The following is a 24,309-nucleotide window of genomic DNA, read 5'->3' as shown; positions in this document are numbered from 1 at the left end:
CAAGTGGCCATTTTCCGTACTTCGTCATTTGTAGATAACTTCAAATGGTAGATTAGTTAAAATATTTTTATTGTTGATTAATTTAAAATAAATTAAATCCAAATTATTTTTAAATATACGTGGTGTTACTAGTTTGTTATAATAAAATAACCGCACAGTAGTTATGTATTATAATATTGTTATGTAAATATTTTAATGAAGTAAAATAGTAAAAATATCTTAAAATCAAATTTTAAAAAAATAAACCAGGTGAGGTGAAATATGAAACATAAATAGATAAAAATAAGAATATTATTTTATGCTCAATTTAAAAATGAATGTTTACTATTATTGTAATTTAAATATGTATTTAATTATCATTATTTTTGACAATCGATAAATGTAATATTATAGAACCAATATGTAATTAAGTTTGTAATGTTAAAATTAACGTGTTATCATATATAAGATTATTTTCTATTACATAATGAGATTCACAATATATTCCAAGTTGTTTATTTTATAAATAATATAATTTTTAAATAATATTGATTAAACATATATATTTTATATTTTAATATTATTATTTGATTAATCGTTTTGTTTTATATAAATTAATATACGTATAAATTAAAGTATTACTTGATACGTTGAAAATTTAAAACAATTTTATTTTTTTAAATATAATTAAAAATTTTTGATTAATGTTTTCTAAACTAATTAAATATTATATCGAATAAATTTAACAAAAAATTTTTGTTTGTTTGTTTGTTTTACTAGAGAGATTATGGAACACGTTTGCAGATCATTGAAACTTATTGTTAGACGATTAGAATGTGCATTCAGTGTTGCCTAAAATCCTAATTTATACGTATGTATATTTCCTGTCAATTCTGTCAATTAAAATAAAAATATTCACACATATACAAATAATTTATTTTTAGCATATTTAGATTAATAAAAATAAATGGGTATTTTACATAAGTTTAAAAATTATAATTAAAATAAAAAGCCTTTTAAATTTGCGATCAGATATTTTGATAGATAACAATTTGAATAAACGTAAACAAACGTTTTAATTCAAAATTACATGAGGACTTTCTTATACCTAGTGTTCTTCGAAAGTTTTCAAATATTACCGTTAATCCTGTTGTTAGTACCTGGTTCCCATTCTGATACACAAGAAGAGTAAAGAACAGGGAAATAAGTAAGTACACACACCTTTCATTAAAGAGGCGAAGAAGCAACAAGACAGAAAATGGCATCTGTGAATATACTGAATAAAGTTAAATTACCACCGTATAAACCAAACCAACCAGAATTATGGTTTGATATGGTGGAACGTACTTTTAGAAGTCACCGCATCAAAGAGGAGGAAGATAAAGTTTTTTTAGTGTCTTTCGTACTGAACCAGCAAGTTTTGTCCAGGGTGCGTGGCATTATGATATCAATGCCTGACCGTCCATACGAAAAATTAAAATTGGAGATCATTAAGCATCGTATCGAGTTCGAAGAAATGGGTGCCAAGAAGCCGTCACAGTTCCTCCGTCACCTTCGCCGTTACGCCATTTCAGTATCCTTCGAAGAAATTGTGCAGGATGTGTGGTTCAGCCGCCTTCCACCGAATATCCAATCTGAATTAGCAAATTACAAAAATTTACCTTTGGAAGAATTGGCCAAAAAGGCTGATTTATTAATGAGCGTAGTGCGAAAAAATTGATGAAATGGAAAGCGTTTATTGGTACCATAATAAATTTGGATCTGAAGTTCTTATTATTTTGAATGTTAACAATATCAAAATAAAGAATTATTACTAGATTTGTGTGTTTAATTTTCAATTATATCCAAACAAACAACTTTTTGAACTTTTTATTACTGATACTTCTTTAATATGCGACATTTCTAAATGTGTTGTTTAATTTAAAAAATATTACATCTTAAATATTTTAATATATTATTTAAATAAAACCGTTTTTACACAAAATATCACCAACTATGAATTTAATTAATTTGTACCCAATTAAGAAAGGGTGATTTAAAATAAATAGTAAAATTCAAAAAAGTAATTGTGACAAGATATTATTTATTAATTATTTTAATAAAGAGAAATATTTTATTAATGGTTTTATAGCAACTATCGATAAATATGAATCTGTCATAATTAATTAGATTGGTATTTTAATAAATATAATTTGTAACACGTATTTTAAATCCATGCCTTAATTTAAGTAATATTATTACTTTTTATTAAATATATGTTAATTGAATAAAAATTAATTTAAGTTTTATTTAAAGTAAATATGGATATTAATTAATTCGTATTTACAAACATTAAATGATCTAGCAAAACAGTGATTCCGATAAATCCGTACAAAATAAAAAACAAATCGGGTAGTGATACTACTAGGCCACTTTCACTGATTCATAACGTGCGCTGTTAGATTTGTATTTCTTACTGTAACAGGTTCCACCCGTGATGCTGTGTAAAGTGATAATTGCATCTTTTCTTCTAGTTTTAGGTAAGTGATGATTATGCCATTTAGTGATTTGTAAATAACATGTGATGATGTAATGGTAAAGTGTACCAGTTGGGACGTTTATAAGGTAATAAATATCTCAATACTTCTCTTTTGTTTCTGGTTAAAAAATAAATCATTTTTATAATATTTTTGACTAGAGTTTTAATGTGCATTTCTTGACAAGATATTTTTTTAACTATTTTATTTTAAAATATTGGCAAATATAATTATTCAATATTTGTATTGACATATTACATGACGAGGCATTTAATTTATTTGAGCTGTATCTACCATTATAATAAAAAGTGATAAAGAAGAGCTAGATCTCCTTTGACTTTTAATAGTTTTTACAAAGTTTTGTAAAACTGTAACAAATAACAAATATCCTTTTATAAATTACTAATAATGTAAACTTGTAATAATTCCAAAATGATTTAATACACCAACAATTTAAACAAGTGTTCTAGCTATTAAACACATTCTCAAGGAACACAATCTAATTCATAACGATAAATGAAAATTGCTGTAACATTATGTAAGTTAACATTTCATCTCACCTTTTTCACGTGCATTAGTTATTGACATTGCAACGCTCACTTAACGCTCTATTTATCGAATAAATGCATCGGTTAAGGAAATGAGGAAATATTTTTTTGAGTACCACATAATTTCCTTGATTTGAACGCTTACAGCAAATTAAAAACTTGTTGATCTAATATTTATTGAGTTATAGTAGAAATTCCTTATATGTAACTAAAATTAAATGCAGTATTTACTTCATTTATTTTATTGAATACCGCATTGTTTGAATGATTAATTAATAGGAACCTAAACACTTGAAAACAACATTTATGACATTTTCTTTTATATTCTTTTTCTACTATTAGAAGAGTTTTACTGTTTGATTCCAGGTTTTTGTAGAGAATGTCGCGAGTTAAAGACGGAGGCAGGAAAAGTGTGTATCTGCGATTCAAAATACTGTGACTCCATTGAAAAATTGACTCTTTCCCCCGGCTCATATCAAATCTACACCACCAGCGAGAAGAAACTGGGTTTCTCATCGTCGCTGGGGGAGTTATTGGAAAATCAACATGCTGCCGCGGAAAATTACATTTCAGTCAATCCCGAAACGACTTATCAAACTATTGTTGGGTTCGGTGGGGCTTTCACTGATTCAACAGGCATCAGTGTGAACGCACTTCCGAAACGGGCACAAAAACTGTTGCTTAACAGTTTATTTGGGGATGACGGTGTGAGATACAGCCTATGCAGGGTCCCAATTGCCGGTACGGATTTTTCTAAAAGACAATACACTTATGCCGACGATTACGGAAACGATTTGGAGATGACCCACTTCAAACTGCAACCTGAGGATACAGATATAAAGGTTTACATTGCTTTTTTCACTAATGGAAATCATCTAGACTAATTTTATTGTTAGATACCTTTGATAAAAAAAGCTTTGGAACTGACTAGGAATCAGTTGGAGCTATTTGCTAGTTCGTGGACGGTGCCGGCTTGGATGAAGACCAATAATTTCACCGGAGTTACCATGCTGAAGGAGGAATTTTATCAAGCGTGGGCAAATTACTATTTAAGGTTTTTTGAAGAGTACTCCAAGCAAGGCATACACTTTTGGGGTATGACTACACAAAACGAACCGCTGGATGGAATCTATCCTTTTTTCGCACAAGGTCTAAACTGGTTGGGCTTTTATCCACACCAAATGGTAAATTTTTAATTTCGTGCCAAACAGATAATTTGTCATGGATATTTTAGAACAAATGGGTTGGTAATTATTTAGGTCCAACAATAAGGAATTCCCCGTTTCGGTATTTGAAAATTATGCTACACGATGATAATAGATTTACATTACCATTTCTTCCTTTGGTAACCAGGTAAGAAAAGCTTTTAGATTCAATTGAAAGATCGTTTTTTAGCAACTAGAAAATGATGAGACAATAAAATATGCTGATGGTGTGGCCATACATTTTTATTGGGACACTTATTATCCGAATTCCTTTTTGGAATACACGAAGTCCAGTAAAAAGGATTTATTTTTGTTGGCTACAGAAGCATGTTATGGTAAATACGTACATTTTAGACACATGTAAATTTATTTAACGGGAAATTGTTATATTTGCTATTTGTAGGTCCAGTATCCATAGGAAATTGGACAAGGGCTGAAGGTTATATTGAAAGTATAATTTTTGTAAGTGTCACTTCCAAATCAAGTTAACCAAGTTTAATTTTTTAATAAAAAATAAAAATTAATATGTTTTTTAGGATTTACAACACAATTCTGTTGGTTGGGTAGATTGGAACATGGTCCTAAATGAAAACGGCGGCCCAACCCTTTTGAATCCTTTAGATGCAGCGATAATGATCAACTCTACATCTGGCCAGTTCTACAAATTGCCAATTTACTATGCGCTTGGTCATTTTTCTAAATTTATCCGACCAGGATCAGTTCGTATTGAAACGACGTTTCTGCATAGAACTGCAAACGTGAATGCAATAGCTTTTAAGAGACCAGATAATGTTATCGCAGTAATTTTTTATAACGGGTAGGTGCTAAATTGTATTAATTTAAATTATTTGTTAACGACTGTTTTATAGGGGTCCTTCTGAAACAACGATTCATATAACGACACATCAAGGAGATATTGTTCATATCATTCAATCTAAATCTATAAATACTATTTTATTTCAGTAGTTAATTAGAAGTATTTAAGAAATAAAGATTTCATTTAAATGAGACAATAATATAAACCAAGATTGTGATTCTATGCATATTCATAAATAAAAAGTTTTTAAAAACATTGTGTTTTATTAAATATGAATTTATATACCTACAATATTTAATTATTATTAAAAATAATAAAAATTATTCCTTTATCAATTCTATTCCCAGTGATACTGGATATGTAATCCAATTATTTACTTTAAGGATTCCTTACATAATTATTTCGTACAAAATCAATAAATTTATTACAAATCAAAAATAACACAAATGATTTATGTACTAATTTAATTGGTAGTGCTTACTTAAGCAACAATTAATTAATTTAAATTATTACATAACTTGATTACAGCTCAAATCAGTTTAAAAAATATAAATGTTATAATATAAGTTAAGATGTGATTCGATGTATATTAAGTAATATTAAAAAATAAAACAGTTGTAAAATAGTTTACGTGCCTTTAAAATGTTCGGCATATTTAAAATGAATATTTAATAAGGGTAGTTGCGCAATATTTTCAGGACAAAAGGGATGGCTCGTGATAAGGTTGAATTCCGGTAGTTACCTGGGAAATTGTGTTGCGCAATTTGGGGAGCAATTTGCGAAATTATACGGTTTATTGTTATTGTGGACACAGATATATTATCCCGTTAGACTGAATATTAAACAGTCACCATTATTTTATTAGGCAACTGTCGCCTTAACATTTTCTAAAATTTCAAAAAATAATAAAGTAATAATAAGATTTTTAATAAAATAATCTTGGCTTAACAAAACAATAATATTATTCATCGAATTTAATTATTATGAATGACTAAAGAAAAGATACTAGAGAATTAAAAAAGTACATTAAACTACACTAGGTTGAATATAAATTGTTATATGTTAAATAATTATTTCTTTTACTTTTAAAACTATATACTTATATTAAATTAAACAACAACAATAACTAATGATAGTATGTAAAAAGTACTATAAAAACTTATTTATTTATATTATTTATCAACAATTATACAATCTTAAAAACAGCAAAAATAGTTTTATTGCGTTCCTTAAACTTCAAAAGGGCCGACATAATAATTCAATAATTAAATATTGTGACCTAATAAATTCATTTACACTTTAACTATAATTTCTTAATCCTTTTTATTACAATGATATTATTATAAACCATTTCCGCCTTACTTCCGATGTAAGTTCGTTACTGAAATTAGGTTAATTAAATACTTTTGAAATCAGAATATTAAAATATTGCTATTTTTTAACTTATGTTTCAGAAATAGAGAAATATTAGATATTTTTTAATTTATAAAGATCTCGGAAAAAATTGCAAGAAAAGAGAAAAATGTGAATGTATATAGATAATATTATATATATATATTTTATTTTAGAAATTTTAAAAGCGTTTACTTTTTTAAATAATATAAAAAGAATTCCAGATGCCCATTTAAGATTTTAAATAGTAAATAAGGTTATTGTCTTACGTCTGTGTTTGTTTATCCTCTTCCTACAATAAACCGTTTACAACACCATCTCAATTGTAAACCATTGTTGTCCCAGGTATTGTGCAATTTTCTTCCTAAAGTTCGCAAATTTTTTAGCGGTTGGGTTTATGATGTTTTATTATAAGGGCAGTTTGAATTTCAAATTGCGCAATATTTGCCTGTTTATGTAGCGGTACTTCTGCCTCAAAAAGTAGGGATATCAGGTAATATCCAAAATTGCGTTTAAATTGTATCATTTCAGTTTTATCCATCAGTACCATTTCATCTCTTCGTCCATAAACTTCCATAAGTTGGTTTTTTTAAGTTGTTTTCGGTAACTCTGTTCTATTGTGATAAATAAAAGTAAGTGGTGTATTAATTATATTTAGGATATTATAGTAAAAATATTTTGTGAATCTTTAACTAATTTATATATTTTTTTCCAGATGAATTCAAATGCTTCCACATTTGCTGCCGCATCTTTGCTGGCATCACACCCAGGATATTTTCCATACCAAGCAGCCCACCCCTTTCATATGCCTCCACTGTTGGACAGCGTTTTATACGTGGGACGACCGCCAATAGTGCCTTTCCATTACGACAACCAACACACGGAGCAAACATCGTCCACCACGAGCAGTCCCAAGTCTAACAACGAATCCGATTCCGGCTCGTCCAACCTGGACAATCAGGAATCACCCAGACCTTTCAAAATGTACAACAAGGATCCGGCTGGTTTGTCGATGGCACTGCCGACGGAAACAATCTTGGCGAAAAACTCGGACGAGGCTTACGCCGAATTCAGGGAAAAGATGAAGCAACAGGCGAAAGCCAATTCGGTGAACAGGAACATGAGACGGGCCACTTCTAGTCAGTCCAGCGATCCGGAGTATTTGGAGAGGAGGAAGAGAAACAATGAGGCCGCGAAACGGTCGAGGGACGCCAGGAAAGCGAAGGAGGACGAGATCGCCATAAGGTGTGCGTTTTTGGAAAGGGAAAATCTGCATCTCAAAATTAAAATTGCCACGTTAGAAAGCGAACGTGAGAGGTTGCACAACATGATGTATAGGTAGACGCAGAATTTAGTAAAAAATAGTTTATTTATCTTTGTTATATTCATATGTTTTTATTTATACAGTTTTATTTTACAACAATATTTTTATACAGTTATGTTTGTGATTTTAATTATATTTTTTAAAAATATGCAATTGTTTTTTTTTATAAAAAAACGGAAATTGGTGATAGGTACGTAAATTTATTATCACTATAACTATATTTAAACTAACTTTCCTTCTTCAAAATTTGCTTAACACATTTTTAGTATATGTATGCCAAAATATATTTGAATTTAATTTCCACAGAATCACAGAGAAGAATATGCATTTTGCTTAATACTTGATATATTTAGATAATATCTTCGGCAGGTCATTTTTGATTAAATTTCGAATACGAAAGCAGAGTCTTTTTCAGAAAATCGTTTTTGTTATAAGGTGTAAATATAATATATAATAATATAAAAATTATATAGCATTGAGATGCAATATTCTATCTTTATATATATCCTGGGTTTATATAGAAAATTTTTATACTCAGTCAAAAATATTTGAGTTCCATTTTCTGATAAAAAAGATTATTAAATCTGTTTGATAAGATTTGAAATTAGATGGTGGATATAAATTTCCTGCTTCTACTTCGCATAGTCTGGAACTTATTAAATTAAACAGAAGTTATCCAAAACTTCCTTTAGTCCTATTATACTAATTTATAAAACATGGACGTAGTTGCTTCTGTTTTCATATTAGCATTTATTTTTAAAGCTTTTTCTTCAATAGTTAAAATATAGAAAAAGTTCTTGAATATGCAAAGTTATAATAATAAACTTCATATCTGGAATCAGAAAAGTTACCTTTTCACTCAGAGGAAATCCACAGTATTTAATCTTCTTCATGGAAATGGTTTGAAAGTTTGTCATGGCTAATATCAACGATTCAACAATATTTTATTTAAAGCTTTTAACAAATTTTTTTCTTAAAATTTTTGATATTAATGCAAAGGAGTTTTTAATATTTAATTTTTAATTATTGATTTTATTGTGGGACAGTTTCGTTAACAAGTTAAAACAGAAATCTGTAAATTTTATTTCGGCTGTTTAATTTTGATAATAATATTAGTTTGTCGCCATCTATGAACCAGTAGAGTTAGTTTCTTGATAAGAAGATAATTTTTAATATAATAAAAGAGCATTCTAATTATTTGTAAAAGTATTTTTAAAGAAGAAGGATAGATGCCGCTTCCGCATTTTTTTTAAAAATCATATACTTCATATAAACATTTTTTATTTTATGATCATTAATTAAATAATATGTGTATTAAGTTGACAGCCTTATATATGAAAACAAAAAAATAGTACAATACAGTTATAGTATAAATTATACAATTAACTAATAATAAATAATTATATAATATACTATAATAATAGTATATTATAAATTAAATATTTAGTTGCATAAAAAACTAAGTTATATAATTTAATTAAACATTTTATTATATTTATTTTATTTATTCATTATAGTCATGTTGTTAATATTTTAAAATTATGTTATTATTATTATTTAATATAAGTAATAAATAATAATTAATTAAATTTCTTAGTTGAAAACAAAAATTTAAATTATATGATTATTATTAATTATATTTATTTATTATAATCTCTTTGTTTATATTTTTAACATATACTATAGCATTTCCATTTTCATCAAAGTGAACTTCATTTAATAGGATTTATTTATCATTATTAATATTAAAAAACATGTACAAGAAAAAAAAATGTAATGAATGATATAATCCAATTTACATATTCAAAATTTGTATAACATCTAAACCTAAATATAAGTATCACAAAATATTTCACACGAGTTGCAATTATATACAATCTTAATCAATCAAGAACTATACAGCATACTATGCAATCTTTTTCTCTCACTTTCGACCGTGGCCAATTTAAATTTCAAATTCAAGTTCTCCCTCTCCAAGAACGCACAACGAACAGCGATTTCATCCTCCTTCGCACGTCTCGCGTCCCTTGAACGTTTCGCAGCCTCGTTGTTTTTCTTCCGCTTCTCCCAGTAGGTCGGATCTGCGTTTTGGGCGTTGGCACTTTGCGAATTTCTTCTCATGTTCTTGTTGGTGCCGTTCTTCGATTGCACCTGCGACAGCATTTTCTGTCGGAATTCCGCGTACTCGTCGGAATTGGGCGAGGGTATCGCCAGCGGTGTGGTCAAGGAAATCGGAAGGATTGAGGGGTCGCTGGGGAAGGCCTTGAACGGACGTGCCAGTTTTGAGGACGACACCGAAGTAATGTCCATTACTTGATTGGGGGGGTTGTTGTTTTCGTAAATGTCTGTTTGGGGAACGGGAGACTCGTGGGGGGAATTTATCGATATTTGCTGTGTCGTATCTACTTCACTTTTTATAGTCAAATTGGTGGCCACTGGATAGGAGGGTTCTGGCGTAGTTTTCTTCACGCACAGGTCCAATACGTTTTCCGCTTTTTGTTCCGCATTTCGAAACGACTCCGAGGTTGATTTTGAACTCAAGTCCAACTGAAAATAACCCGGTCGTTTTACAATACATATAACTTAAAAATGAAAAGCATTAAAAACATTTTAATAAATGTTTAATATTACTACATTTTTATTATTTATTAATAAAGTATTAATTAAATGGATGAACATTTGTACTTACGACCATTGTGACAGATGATTTCGTAAACCAATTTGGACGACCCTTGCGTGACTAAATTTAAAACTAACTGATATTGATGCTACTGTGCGCAAGTATAGAATGTTCCAAATATTAGAATATTTACGGTTTTCCCTAACTTGGCTTAGAACCCTTTTATTCTGGCCAATGGGGAGCAGGCATTGCAAGAAGTCACCCTCCCACCCTCATTTTTGAAATCTGCACCATTTTCCAGGAAGTCTTATGACATAGGACGTGCTTGTATGCAGAAAATGAATTTGAATATTTGAGGAAATATTTTATTATTATTTATAAAAAATTAAATATTTTTACGGTAATATTAATTAATTGGATTTCAGGATATAAGTATTTTAAAATAAATAAATAAATAAACTTTTAGCGATGTTAGTAATACAAATTTTTTCCATGTTTATCCTCGTCAAAATTTCAAGAAACAAAGAAATCGAAATAATTTCTTTTAAAAAACATAATTATAGTAATTTTGATTGAGTATTTAATAGACTGAAATATATTAAAAATTATATGAATTCAGAAATATTAAATATTGTATTAAATGTAATATATCTTTAAAAAATACATTAAAAAGTATTGATTAATTAATTAATTTCTATGGAACTATTTTCTAAAATTATTAAATTGACATTTACCTCTTGGTATTAACGTCCCATTCCAAATATATAAATATGTGTAATAAAATTTAAATGCGTTTAAAATATCAGAGCAATTTTGGTCAAACATTAATCTTAATTAATCTGCGTACAACATTTACCTGAATGACTTTTGGCGGTTGGAAAAGGCACAACTTCATAAATAAATCAAATGAAAATCATTCGTCATAAAAAGGGCTTCGTTTTATTGGTACATTTTTTAGTCGCCTGATTTAAATTGACTATCTAATTCTGGAAAGTACTGTTAGATTGAAGTGCGCCACTAAAATGCAAATTTTAAAAAAGTCTAGCCATAAAATATCAGGTACGGTACAAAGAAGAAAACGGTACGTCTCTTTTTAAAGCATTGCAATATTTGCAAGGGTGCAATAAAGAAACAGAAGTCGGAGTTTTAGGCTCTTTTTATAATCAATATAACTGTAAAAATTGTCAATAAATAAATTTACATATAATTAAAAAATAAAAATATTTTTTTGTATGATTTAAGAGTAATATTGTAAATCTGATGGCAGTCTACACAGAGTCGATTTCAATCAATTAATTTGTCAATGAATGGAAACATAAGATATGCATTGTTACAAAAGGTATATATGCTCAGGAATAGTGAACTAAAATTATTTTTATTGTGGAGCAAAGTTATTTAGGGGATATCCTCTAATATCAATCACTAGTTAATTTAAGTTTAAACATTACACGTTTGTTGTTAATAATATGGAATTTTCTTGGTCATTAAAGTTAAATGATCAGTGTGTGTTAGATAAAATTATATTTCTAATAGTTGAATCTTTTTAAAATTTTATGTATCAATAAAAAAATTGATCTCTTCTAAGTTCAGTTAATTAATTAGTCTTTAACGTTAGTAACAATAAAAAATAATTGATGTATAGTATATATTATTTAAATTATTTGATTTTAAATTTACCTATATTAACTTTTGGATGTGATTTTTAAAAAAAGTCATTTGGTATATTGATTTTATCGTTTTTATATTAACGGTTTAATTGTCATCACAGAATATTTTGTACAGCAAAAATCATATCATCATGTTTTTCAAAATTTATAATTTGTTTCAAATTTTTAATATTGAAAATTAATATTATATTTATTATTAATGAAGAGAGATATTTATTCTGTTAGAAAAGTTTGGGCTGTGAATTTAAAATATATAGATTTTATTAGTAAATTCAATAAAATAATAATATAATTATAATTTAATTAATCGTTTATATCAAACTATTTTGTTTCACATTTTGAAAATGTATATAATAGCAGTTTTGTGTACTTATATGTTTATAATATTAATGTCATAAAATAATATGAAACATTTTGAGTATTTCATAATTAAGTAAGGCATTCTCACACACAAATTTCTAAAAGACAACTCCATTAACAAATAGCTTCAATATAACTGTAAATGGTCAGTGGTTGTGGGATTTGGAAACGGGAAACGAAAATTGACAAACTTAATCCCCATGGTACCAAAACGCGACAATACAATATGTATTTTGAACTGCCAGGTGACACGCGCTAAAGGGTTCTTCAAAAATCTCCCACACATTTCGCCATAATATAGGGCAAATACATTTGTCAACACTATCGGTCGTCCCACAAAAAGATACATTGCCTGGGAAGCTTCGCTTTTGTCAGCAATCCTTTATATACGGTTTTGGATTTCTTTATTTGTATTTATTTGCATGTTCATTTTTGTTGGATTTTCTGACCGCTGTTCCGTTAGTTTTGTCATTGAGGTGGGATTTGGGCCAACCTGTACACATTTTACAGTTCAGGCTTCTGTTAGCCCTTTTGCAAAATTCGTGAGAACTTGTTTTTGTATTTAAAATAAGCGTAGTATTTTTTATGCATTTAGTGGAAATACGTAATTATATTTTAATGTTTTGTTGTTAACACTTCGAACAATGATTAGTTATTAGAACTGACAAAATTAAATTAATATTTCCCTAATTACTTTTAACACATTTTTAAGGTCCATACGTGACAAAACCGTAATAATTTTTTAATGGCCTTTCTAATGATTTTTGGTTGCGTTATTGGAAATTATGTAACGATATCGTTAACACGGAAGGTCAGTTATTTTTAAGTAACCAGATTTTTGAAAATTACTATGCAGATTTATTAGATAATGTATTAGAAATTTTCCATTTTTCGATTCGGTATAGTTTCACCGAAGCCGGAAATCGAACAATGAAAATACCAATATTTTCATGAAGTTTTTAGGTTGTCTTAGTCCCATTGAATTTTTGCCGTTCGTCACTTAACGTTGCATTAACTTTCCCTAAGATCAGAAAGATCTTGCGAAAATTGCATGCCGTTTGCACTAAAGGCTTGTCGACGTTTCAAAGACCGTTTCCAGGAATGTTATTATGTAAATTCTGGTGACCAGAGTTTAATCCTTTGACGAGGGGGTGGTCCAACGCAATAAGTTTGGAAAAGTAAATTACAAAGTTTCCAGGTATTGAATTTTTACTTGTTAGGTGTTTTTTTGTGGAAAATTACGTAATAGTTTTTATTCCAACTATTTTTATTAAATGGGTTTATTTTCAAACAACAGAGAAAGAAACTTTTTACTCAATAATTGAAGACATAAATTGAAGTTTTCAAAAACAGAATTTTTATTTGTTAAATGGTGTTTGTTTAAAGGTATAATATTTAGTTCATCAAGAACATAAGAGACACTGGATAATATTATTTTTACAATAAATATAAACGTTTCTTGCTTCTTCAATTTTGTAATTGTAATTTGTAATTTTGTAATGTGTAAGGCTAAAATAAATTTCCAAAAGTAAAATGTTTTCAGGTATATGGTTATTTTGTCAAGTTTATCTTGTTGAAGTTTTGCAATAATTTTTAACTTAATGTCAACTTTCAAATGTAAAGTCATAAATAAAGTCATTCTGAAGAAATACTAAATAATACTAATAATACAGATCACTTTAAACGAAACTTTGTGGATCGTAATAATTAAATCGATACTTAAAAAATCTTTGTTTAAGTTATGTTAACCTATCTTGAGTATTATAAAACAAATATATGATAAAAATAATTTATACAATTATCATCTTTGGTAATTATTTAAAAAAAGTCTAAAATAGATAGTATTAATAGTTTATTTATATTTTATAAATTATATTTCTATACAAAATACAGTTACACATGACATCTCTTAAAACTATTCTATACATAAAATAAATACTTATATACAATATATGAATTCATTAAACCTAATTGACCAGAAAAGTGATAAACCAATACGAAAATCCACAGTTGAGCCGCCAAACACAGATTTCCAAGTTTACGTAAAAATAAAGCTCTCGATAGTACAAAAAAGAATGGAGGAGGTAGCCAAAAGATTTACTTATTGACACTGCACATCATCCTCATCCTGGCGTTCTCCTGTTCGACAGAGCTTATCTGCATCTTCAGTTTGATGTTCTCTTGTTCCAGAAAGGCGCATCTGACCGCGATCTCGTCTTCTTTAGCTTTCCTCGCGTCCCTCGATCTCTTCGCCGCTTCGTTGTTCTTCCTCCTTTTCTCCCGGTAGTTGGGGTCTTCGCTTTGCGCCGTCTGACTTTGCGAGTTCCTTCTCATGTTCTTGTTGGTTCCCGTGTTGGTGCGCACCCTGGCCAGCATCTTCTCCCTGAATTCTTCGTAAGCCTCGTCCGAGTTGTAGTCGCATAGTGTGGGCAACGATGTTCCCAAGCTGAGACTTAGCGGATCTTTCGGAAATGCCTTGAAGGGCCTCACTGCTTTCGGTCCACCAAGTTTCACGTCCACTGAAGACACACCGGTGGATGATTCCGAGTATTCCGATCCGTCGGAGTCGGACACTGATTTCGGGCTGAGGCAAACGGAGGATTCTGATGGCTCGATGTAGGGCAGTTGGGTTGGTGGGAACGCGAACGGTGTGCAAGTTTTTTTAACACTTAAATCGATTGGAGCGTCGATGTCCACATGGCTGGCTGGGAAGTAATTGGAAGATACGGGGTAGAAGGCGGCATTGTAGGGCATGAATGGTACAGTGTTCATCTGTAAAATAAAGAAGTTCATTAAAAATTGTTCCACATACTTTACATTATTTTGTTGTTAAACGAAGAACGAAATATATACTTACGTTGATGTGGTTTTAAGTATCCAATTAACACGCACAAAACCAAATTTGGATGCACCAAGCACCGAACTACACCGTGGATGGACAAGACACGACTGATAAGAAGAACTGAGTGGTTTTCGTATTTATGGAAGCGGCGTCACCCACAAGCAACCCTTTGATGACCATAGACTTAATCCCCACTCTTCTCGGATTTACGGTACTGTCCCTTACGGGGGGCAAGATTCGCACGCAAGGGTACCGTTAAATTTGCCAATTGTCCAACGGTACCTGACTGTTGTAAAAATTTGCGAAATTTTTTAGGGGCCACAAAAAGGTTGTTTACTGTTAGAAAGTGATCGACAGGATGTTTTTATTGGTATTCCAGTTATTATGGAAATAGTTTTTCTTCGTTCGAGGACAAATGTTTTATTGTCAAAAGTTTCATGTCTTCCTTGATTGTTTTCTCTTTAGTTTTTTTTTAATCATAACACATTTAATGAGTCAAACACGTAAACATGTTTACTGTCAATAAATTTTATAATAAGGATTTAACCAAATTTTGGCCTTTGACCACCAAATGCCGATGTATTCTGCATAAATTACAATTTTGCTTTAGTCAATAATGCAATTAATCTGATTTGTGTTTAATCAATGTCATTATTATTCAAGCCACTTACCTGATTATTTTTAACCCTATTCAGAAGTTGGAGTCCAGGAATTATTAACTTTTAAGCCGAAGATTGATGTCTTTCCAAGTCAGGTGAATTTTCTTACTCCTTTGGTTCATTAGTTAAGGGGCAATAAAGAGTAATAAAATGTAAAACGGCTTAACACAGATACAAGAGAAATCAGTACTATCAATATTTATGAATAAATAAAATAGGTATCAGAAAATGCTTTTATTTAGATGTGTAAGATGATTAGGTAATACCTACAGTATGTTTAGATGTATACCATAATTATAATGAGATTTTTGTATTAAGCAAATTGAAAGTTATGTAATTTTGTCTTGGTGCCGCAAATATTTTTGATTTAAATATTGACATTAACAAAATAGTTATTATATGTAACACAAATTTTGATATATATTTATAATTTACTAATATGCTGTAGATATAATAGACAATTGAATATTAAAAATCTGTTAAATAAGTTTCTTAATTTAATTTGGTAAATTCCTTTATTTTGGTATAGGCCTCCAAAATGGAGAAAAATGATATATTATGGAATAAGGCCTAGATCCTGTATTTACTGAGTTCCCATTAAATAAGTAACAAGTTATTAATTCTATTTATTTTGTTATAGAACACTAAAATGTGTTTTACATTAATTTATTGTAAATGGAGTAAAAAACTTTATTTACTTTATATATTTAGAAGAAGAATACATTCACATACATATCCTAAAATATTATAATAATCAAAAAACAATTAAATTAACTAAGGTTTCATTCTTATTTTAACTGTTTAGATTTGTGATAATAACTAGGAAAAAATGTAGCTACTTCCAAAAAACATTCAAGGACTGAAAGTTCTCTTAATCGCTTCTTATTAGTACGGTAATGTATCCATGGAGGAATAACAAAAACCGGTACGTAAAAAATCGCATTCACTGGTAAATATTCAGGTGCATTAAACGCATCACTTGTCAGCCCTTTGCGTTGGCTACCGCGTAGAAAATCTCACGCCTTATCCCAATAACGGTAACCGAGCTTAGCATTGAGTTAAATCCGCGTGAATAAATCATTAAAAGATGGGAGAAAAATAGAATATCGCTTCGGGTGAAGCTGTCAATTAGTGAAACATTCCCAATTGTATTCTATAATTTGGCCAAAGCATTTGGGGGAGCTTTGTCCACAATCGTGGATTGATGAAGATTCCTCTCGATCATTATTCATGTGGTGGCGGGCATCACACCCACATAACGGAAACGGTCGCACACATGTCCAAGTTTGCGGAAGAGGAAGGGTTAGTTATGTTTGGTTAACATCTATATGGGGGATGTTAGGGTTGCAACTATTCCAGATGTCGTAAATATGTACAAATCAAAATAATATTGAGAATTAAGCCATTAATTATATTTTTTGTGCCTTTGTTTGTAGGTACCAAAACATTTTCCACATTAATTTTTGTTTGTGGTAATGTTTTAATTTTAGCAGAAAATTGTACACCATTACTAGATAGAAATCGTATTTGTAAATAGGATACAATAAAAGTATGATCATGAAGTTAATAAAGGTAATAAAATCAGTTTGAAATGTAAATTTCTAATCCTACTCGGTTAAAATTTATAGGCCAGTTTGTGGAAACGACATTGTGACCGAAAGTGAAGGGTCCCGCAACGATGCAAGTGCGTGAGTCAGTTTCGGATTCAGGAAGGCATTTGCAGAAATATTGGTAAAGGGTTGACATATATTTGCACGTTTCTGACCTACAGTTAGACAATGAATGCTGCATCAACCACCCCTTGCCAGTTTTATGACGGGCACAATCGCAAATTGCGGACCGTAAATCAAACCCCGTTACATTCACTGACCTACAGACACAAAAACTCTTTGTTTGCGTTCTGATCACCTAATTTTTCGACTTCACGGTAAATATGCAAATTGCAACACTACCGAATTTTGACACACTTTACACAAACTGCAAGGTATACCAAGAAAATTTTTAGAAGTGCATAATATTATTACCTTCTTCATTTTATAACCATTACTTTACTTTAAGCACTTAGTTTAATTAATATGTTATTTTTCTATTGCTATTTCATACTGTGTGATGAATTCAGTTGGACATAAATAAACAACTTTGGTTTTGAATATGTGTTTTATTGTATTTTACAATTAACTGTTTCGTTTCTACATATTAATTAATATTTTGTACATAAATCGGTCCATGAGTACGATGAAGGAGGTCTACGTCAGTAGAAGTACAGAAACTACAAGTAGTACAATTCATATTCTTAAAATATCTTAATAAGTTGTTCCATGACCATTACTGCACATGTTTTTATTCCACCAAGCTTCTTTGATTACTGAGAAAAATATTAATTTGTATAATTTTAAAGTCGAATTTGGTAACTAACATAATCTCACATGGTTATTGCTTTAGTCTTTTATACAATCTATGATAATTTTAGATGGTAGGAATCATTATCATATTGAAACACATTTTTTAATGTTTTTATTTAATGTGTACTCTTGCGTCCTTCTATTTCTTAAAGAGAGCCTATGTTTGAAGCAAAGTGGTATCTCCATATCATGGGTGGAGATAATATACTTTTTGAGAAGTCTGGTCCTTGATCAACATATTATTTTTAATCTCTTTTAATTAATTTAAAGCTATTATCATAACAGCCACTGTATATAAAAGCTACAGTCCTTGATATAATTATTCAAATAATTGTAAGGTCAAATTATTTTTAAACCAAACCTAATTCTAAAGATACTACAAAATATTTTTTAAGAATTTTGTATAAGGGATGGAAGTTAAAAAATAATTGAGCTTCTAATAACTACATTTTCTCAAAATTCTTTATTTGGTTACAATAAACAAATTGATTTTTGGTTGAGTCAAATATAATTTGTTATTAAAATAGAGCAACATTGACTTTGAACTCATAAATAATTAATCAAGTTTTAAGAAAACGTTCATAAATCTACATCAATAAATTTCACCAGTTCGACCTAAAGTTAATATTTTCGACTAACATTTAACCCTTCGACTTTATTGCCCAATGGACAATGGTTATTGGTAATTCTGGTAGCAACGAGATGCAATAACTGAAGCATTGCGTTGTAAAATTTTATGGATCCTAGAAATACAAAACAAGCGTAATTTGGATATTTAACCCCTACGCCAAATATGATTAGTGCGTGGAAAATGGTTCTACTGTTTGATTTATGGCCATTGTGCTTTGTGTTCTTGCATTTCTGTGAGTTAATCTTCATGAATTAAATGTAAATCAGATCAAAATATTTTTGCTTAATGTACTCTTACTTTTAAAGGAGGGTTAAAGATAAATAAATTAAAATAAAATTATAAATCCTTAACAAACTATATTCGTTCAGATCTAAATTAAATTGTAATTTACAAATTCTTATTAATTACGATAAAATGCAGAAAATTGGACCAGTTGAAAAATATTAAAAATACAATTAATGAATAATGAGACGAATATTCATTATAACACAACAATAAATAATGAATAAATTAAAAATACAAAAATATGATAAAAGTATCCCTACCTGGTATATTTGTAAAATTTACATTAAATAAAAAATGAGTTTTATTTTTTAAATTATTTTATTGGGGTTAATAATGATCTGTCTTTTGTGTTCTGTCTTGAACTAGTTTATTTATTATAACATAATTTCCAGGTAAAATTGGGCCTGTCGTTTAAAATTACTGACAATAATAAAAATCTTTTTAAAAACGCTAGTAGTAATATTAATTTTAAATTAGGTAATTAGTGATCGGTAAAATTTTTGAAATAAGTTTTTTAAAAATAGAGGCTTTGGGAAAAATGTAGGTATTATATATTAGAAAGTTAATTAAAAATCGATTTTGTGAGGAGTACTTGTAATGTGATCGATTGCGTTATTAAAAGTTACTGTTACTGGACATAACATGTAAAAATCTTACGTCTTGTTTTGCACATTTTCCAATTGATCCTTTTACCTACTTGTCACTTGTCATTGCTGGTCAGCCTTTACAAATATGGTTATTATAGAAGGGTTTTCGACATTAAACCACAAAAACCCATTCTTCTCATTCGTTTCCTTTTGTGCAAGAATATGATGGATGTCTGTGTCAACTGTCCAGCATAACTGTATACATATTTGACCAAAATTTTTAATCTCTATTTCAAATACATTTAAACCTATTGACCTACATAATGCGGAAACATCTGCCAGCGTGCAAAGGGTTTTTGTATCGGGTTGCCAAAAATTTTTGCTTACCGTAATAACTTTATGAAAAATGAACGGGACTTTTGCATAGTCCGATTCGTTACGTGCACGGTCATTTATTACGTTCAATAAAAATTTGTCGGCAAGTGAACTAGTAGCCGAGACAACATCCCTTGTGGCCAATTCAAAAAATGCCATTCACATTTTTATTACGGTACCGTTATCTTAATTTGAATCTGGATTTTTCTATTTCTACCTAAACTAGTAGCAATTAGGCTTTTGGTTAATAGTTGTTTTAATTGGTTTAGTATAAACCAAACATTTCTTATATAATTTGCCTGCTTCGTATTTTATATGATACATCTTTTACAGGAACCAAACTAAGCAAAAAAGTTTGATACTCCAACTGTGAAAGACGATGGTGGTTTAATTATGGTACGGAGATACCGCTGTAGTCAATTATAAAACGAAAAGAATATTATACAGAGTATTCATGTTAAATGTTATTAAATTTATTAATTGAATGAATGATTATTGAGATACTGAACTTCAAAATTAATGTTTCAATATTTACAGTAATAGCCACATGTATAGCAACTTAATTAAAATTTATTAAAAATATGAGCACTACTACTTAAATTGGAATCCAGTACCTATGTTTATTATTTTTCTGTTATTGTTGACTATACTATGCAACTGGTCAATCTAATTTAATTCTTTAAAAAATTGCGTTTATTTTTTATGGTCAAAATTATACCAATTTTTTACTTTATGATCTTTCATTAGCCCCAGAGTATTGAAATTGATCATTTACTAGTGATTTTCTGCTTATTATATCTATTTAATCTTTGGTCAAAGTGAAACTGTAAGAAAATTTATAATGTATCTTTACCAAAATTCAGAGAAACAACAAAATTAGAAAAATTGTCAGAGTTCAAAATAGAAAATCTGTAACTGGATAATTTGCATGCCAAAAAACCATTCAACTTTATTGCCAACTGAAATTAAAGCAACATGGAAAAAATGGTACTTTTTGAAATTAGTTTGAGGACCTTTAAGGGTTTGTTTGACCCCACACCTAGAAAATAAAATAACTAATTTCTAATAAAAACGTGGCTGTCCAATTTTAACTAGATTTAGTGACGAGGACAAATCTCAATTAATAAAAATATGTATAAAATTTTCTAAAAATTCCAAAATATATTTTTTAGATCCCAAAATAAAATATTAGTAAATTAATAATACCTTAATAGTCTCATTAATTAAAAAAAAACTCTAATTAGTTATTATGATTATGTGTTATAATAATGACGACTATTGTACTTTTGTATGTTTTGTGTGTTAATTGAATAATAAAACTCAAATATAACTAACAAATTTATTAACAACTTTAGATAATTCTACTTTTTATTTTGAATAACATGTCCCAAGTCGAATTTTCCTCTAACACACTTCAGTTTCACTCCTGGACAATCTTGGACTCTTCCTACACGGCAAAGTACAATATTGTGTTCCTAAAAAAATCATAATCAACAAATTAAATCGCTTCATTTATACATTCAAATCACCTGAAGATTATGACCAATCCCTGGTATATAAGCCACCATTTCTTTACCATTGGATAGCCTGACTAGGACGCATTTCCTATTCGCCGAGTTCGGTTTTTTCGGTTTCTTAATAAGCGTTTTTATGACGACACCTTTCATGAAGGGATTCCCGTCCAGCGGTTGTCGCGGCTTACGGATCTTCTGATGCGGCCCCTTCCTGTGCATCTGCGACAACGAGGCCATGCATCGATCTGCCGATAAACAAATTGATTAGATGTCACGAAGCAAATCGGGAGGAATCATGACGGACGGCAACCCGTGTGGTCATCGGCGGGACCACAATCGCTGGTCAATCTACTCATAATCCTTCTGGGACCCATTTTCCCATCTACGATGTGCAATGCGCCGTGCAACGGCTTTATGTGCGGGTGCAACTGTCGCACAGTGGACAATGTCCGAGAGTTCACCTGCCTGTGCAAAGGGTGACGTGTGGGACTCATTGTTTGGCTATTTTGGCGGACAATTTTTGGTAATGTAACGTAAACAGTGGGAATTAGGTGGGCTCCATGTCAGACTGTTTCCATCAGAAAGAGCAATAAGATATCATTCTGTAAATATTTGAAAAACTAAATTAAAAAAAAACAGATTTGTTCAAAAAAAACACTGGTATTTAATTTGGACACTGTCCCATAAAATTCACGAAGTCACACGTGACCTAAGAGTTGTGCATTTATAAAACGATTTATTATTCTGTCAGGACCTATTCTCAGTATAAAATTAGTGGTAGTAAGGACGAAAAAGTATGAATGGAGTAGGAGAAAAAAGATTAAAATCTGAAATTAGCAAAAGACTGACCACTGTACAGTTTCCCTAATGCCTGATGACACAGCAGAATTGAAACGACATTGACGGTGCCATACAATAGTCAACGAAAATCTGCAAGATTATAATCACAAATGGGCACACTGTACGGGTGTTGCAAAATTAACTCTGCAATATGAATTATGCCCAACGGTTTCCAAGAATGCCTTTTAAATACTTTTTACAACAAAACTAATAAAAACCGATTCCAAATAAATAAATAAATCAGATAGGTTTTACTTTCATAAAAATAACCGATCATTTAAATTTATTTTATGAGGGTGTTTTGCCCGATGGTCCAGTTCGATCGTAAAAATGCATAATATAACGGTACCGTGCCGAAACGCCAATTTTTACAGTGCAAATTTGGTGTTGCCCAAAAAAAAAAACTTTCCCCGGCAATAAAACCCTGCGCAATAAACACGCAAAAGAAGAGTTGGAATTCCGGGAATGCGTAACAAAATGAGATGCACATTTCGAGTAAACCGAACAAGTTAATTCGTGTCGTGGACGCAGAAAGAAAAGATTATGTTGTCAACTTTTCATCATATGCGTTTTTCTTCCGTAAGGTTTTTCGTACAAAACCGATTTTGTTAATCCATTGTATGCAAACACAATCGTCTCGAGAAGTTGACTGAAAAAGTACCTGTTTTTGCCAACGGGTTCGGAAAATTATAATTCAAATGGCACAAGATTATGAAACTTAAAGGTATTTTCAAAATCGGTTTATGTACAGATTTGCCTGATGATGATTGACATTTTGACAAGATAATCACAATTTTCCTATTCACAAACTATATGAATATGTGAGGTTTCTAACTGGAAGAACATGAAAATTTAACAATTTCAAGAAGGAAAAGCTACAAATAAACAAACAACATGTCTTCAACAAAATTCATCATAGTTTAAATTATAAAAGAAATTTTATAATTATTCATATATGTTATAAAATACAGTGTGGCCCATTTGCAAGCGGGACATCCATATAAAATTTGTATTTTTTGTCCAATTTTGACAAACATTTTTGTCACCCAAAACCAAAACACATAGGCATATTTTGGGCATATTGAAGAAATAATACTCTCATTTGTTACAGAAAATTTAAGTCCACTACTGGATTAAGCACCCCCATATATATATAAGGAGGTATATATGTATTATATATATATATATATATATAGAATGAATATAAATAATACATCAGAGTAAATGTAGTGTGTAAAAGGTAATATCTAAATTAATATCAGTATTTAACAATTTATAAGTGTATATATGGTCTTAGAATAACTCAGCCATCTGAAAAGTCCATGAGACCACTGTTTTCAAACAACAAAATAGATCACAGAAGAACTAAAATGGAAATTAACTCATTGTTAACTGGGAACTAAAAAAGTAAAACGAACACATTAATAAATGTTTCTTACCCTGAATATTTAAACATGATAGTCTGCTGGTTAGTGAAGAGGTTATGTCCAATAGTTGTTTATTTTCTGCATTTATTAATAATGATGGCTTAACTTGAGGCACTATTTGAATAACTTTTCTAATTATATTCATAGTGTATGTTGTTTTATCAGATTTAAAGTAACTTTCAAGATTAATTAATAACACAACCTAACCTAACACTGTCACCACAAATATATTGTGCAATGTGGGTTGCATAATACTTAAAAGTTCATACTAATTGAATAAAGATGGTATAACTTATTTAGCTGTTCTGTTGGTTTTCTA

The 24,309-nt window shown here is 29.8% G+C and overlaps 5 protein-coding genes across 5 annotated transcripts; 2 read left to right on the top strand and 3 right to left on the bottom strand.

Moving 5' to 3' along the window:
* The first annotated feature begins 2,415 nt into the window (after positions 1 to 2,415).
* LOC126266228 (putative glucosylceramidase 4) lies at positions 2,416 to 5,239 on the top strand. Its single transcript, XM_049969789.1, has 8 exons — positions 2,416 to 2,498; positions 3,410 to 3,885; positions 3,940 to 4,227; positions 4,278 to 4,388; positions 4,439 to 4,583; positions 4,652 to 4,710; positions 4,785 to 5,065; positions 5,118 to 5,239. Exons 1-8 carry the CDS (start codon positions 2,456 to 2,458, stop codon positions 5,212 to 5,214), a joined length of 1,500 nt encoding a protein of 499 aa, XP_049825746.1. The 5' UTR covers positions 2,416 to 2,455; the 3' UTR covers positions 5,215 to 5,239.
* Positions 5,240 to 7,172: 1,933 nt separating this feature from the next.
* On the top strand, positions 7,173 to 7,813 carry LOC126266270 (thyrotroph embryonic factor-like). The gene has a single exon (XM_049969936.1). The coding sequence runs from the start codon at positions 7,173 to 7,175 to the stop codon at positions 7,797 to 7,799; it is 627 nt and encodes a 208-aa protein (XP_049825893.1). The 3' UTR covers positions 7,800 to 7,813.
* Positions 7,814 to 9,647: 1,834 nt separating this feature from the next.
* LOC109597702 (protein giant) lies at positions 9,648 to 10,532 on the bottom strand. The gene is made up of 2 exons (XM_020013449.2): positions 10,471 to 10,532; positions 9,648 to 10,328 (listed from the first exon to the last, which is right to left on the bottom strand). Exons 1-2 carry the CDS (start codon positions 10,474 to 10,476, stop codon positions 9,669 to 9,671), a joined length of 666 nt encoding a protein of 221 aa, XP_019869008.1. The 5' UTR covers positions 10,477 to 10,532; the 3' UTR covers positions 9,648 to 9,668.
* Positions 10,533 to 14,288: 3,756 nt separating this feature from the next.
* LOC109597697 (protein giant-like) lies at positions 14,289 to 15,330 on the bottom strand. Its single transcript, XM_020013443.1, has 2 exons — positions 15,286 to 15,330; positions 14,289 to 15,200 (listed from the first exon to the last, which is right to left on the bottom strand). Exon 2 carries the CDS (start codon positions 15,198 to 15,200, stop codon positions 14,526 to 14,528), a length of 675 nt encoding a protein of 224 aa, XP_019869002.1. The 5' UTR covers positions 15,286 to 15,330; the 3' UTR covers positions 14,289 to 14,525.
* Positions 15,331 to 21,534: 6,204 nt separating this feature from the next.
* LOC109597687 (40S ribosomal protein S12, mitochondrial) lies at positions 21,535 to 24,236 on the bottom strand. The gene is made up of 3 exons (XM_020013435.2): positions 24,003 to 24,236; positions 21,739 to 21,968; positions 21,535 to 21,684 (listed from the first exon to the last, which is right to left on the bottom strand). Exons 1-3 carry the CDS (start codon positions 24,133 to 24,135, stop codon positions 21,571 to 21,573), a joined length of 477 nt encoding a protein of 158 aa, XP_019868994.1. The 5' UTR covers positions 24,136 to 24,236; the 3' UTR covers positions 21,535 to 21,570.
* Between the last annotated feature and the right edge of the window lie 73 nt (positions 24,237 to 24,309).

The sequence above is a fragment of the Aethina tumida genome, chromosome 7, assembly GCF_024364675.1.
Source record: "Aethina tumida isolate Nest 87 chromosome 7, icAetTumi1.1, whole genome shotgun sequence".
Classification (NCBI taxonomy): Eukaryota; Metazoa; Arthropoda; class Insecta; order Coleoptera; family Nitidulidae; genus Aethina; species Aethina tumida.
The sequence above is the reverse complement of the archived record's forward strand: the minus strand, read 5'-3'. Positions and strand labels throughout refer to the sequence as shown.

Bases quoted from the DNA above. Each gene is read 5' to 3' on its own strand.
- LOC126266270 (XM_049969936.1), top strand. From the start codon at position 7,173: ATGAATTCAAATGCTTCCACATTTGCTGCCGCATCTTTGCTGGCATCA.
- LOC109597687 (XM_020013435.2), bottom strand. From the start codon at position 24,135: ATGAATATAATTAGAAAAGTTATTCAAATAGTGCCTCAAGTTAAGCCA. The intron at 21,969-24,002 runs GTAAGAAACATT...GTTTATCGGCAG, and splicing joins ATCATGTTTAAATATTCAGG to ATCGATGCATGGCCTCGTTG. The intron at 21,685-21,738 runs GTGATTTGAATG...TGATTTTTTTAG, and splicing joins GGATTGGTCATAATCTTCAG to GAACACAATATTGTACTTTG.
- LOC126266228 (XM_049969789.1), top strand. From the start codon at position 2,456: ATGCTGTGTAAAGTGATAATTGCATCTTTTCTTCTAGTTTTAG. The intron at 4,389-4,438 runs GTAACCAGGTAA...ATCGTTTTTTAG, and splicing joins CATTACCATTTCTTCCTTTG to CAACTAGAAAATGATGAGAC. The intron at 4,584-4,651 runs GTAAATACGTAC...TGCTATTTGTAG, and splicing joins GGCTACAGAAGCATGTTATG to GTCCAGTATCCATAGGAAAT.
- LOC109597697 (XM_020013443.1), bottom strand. From the start codon at position 15,200: ATGAACACTGTACCATTCATGCCCTACAATGCCGCCTTCTACCCCGTA.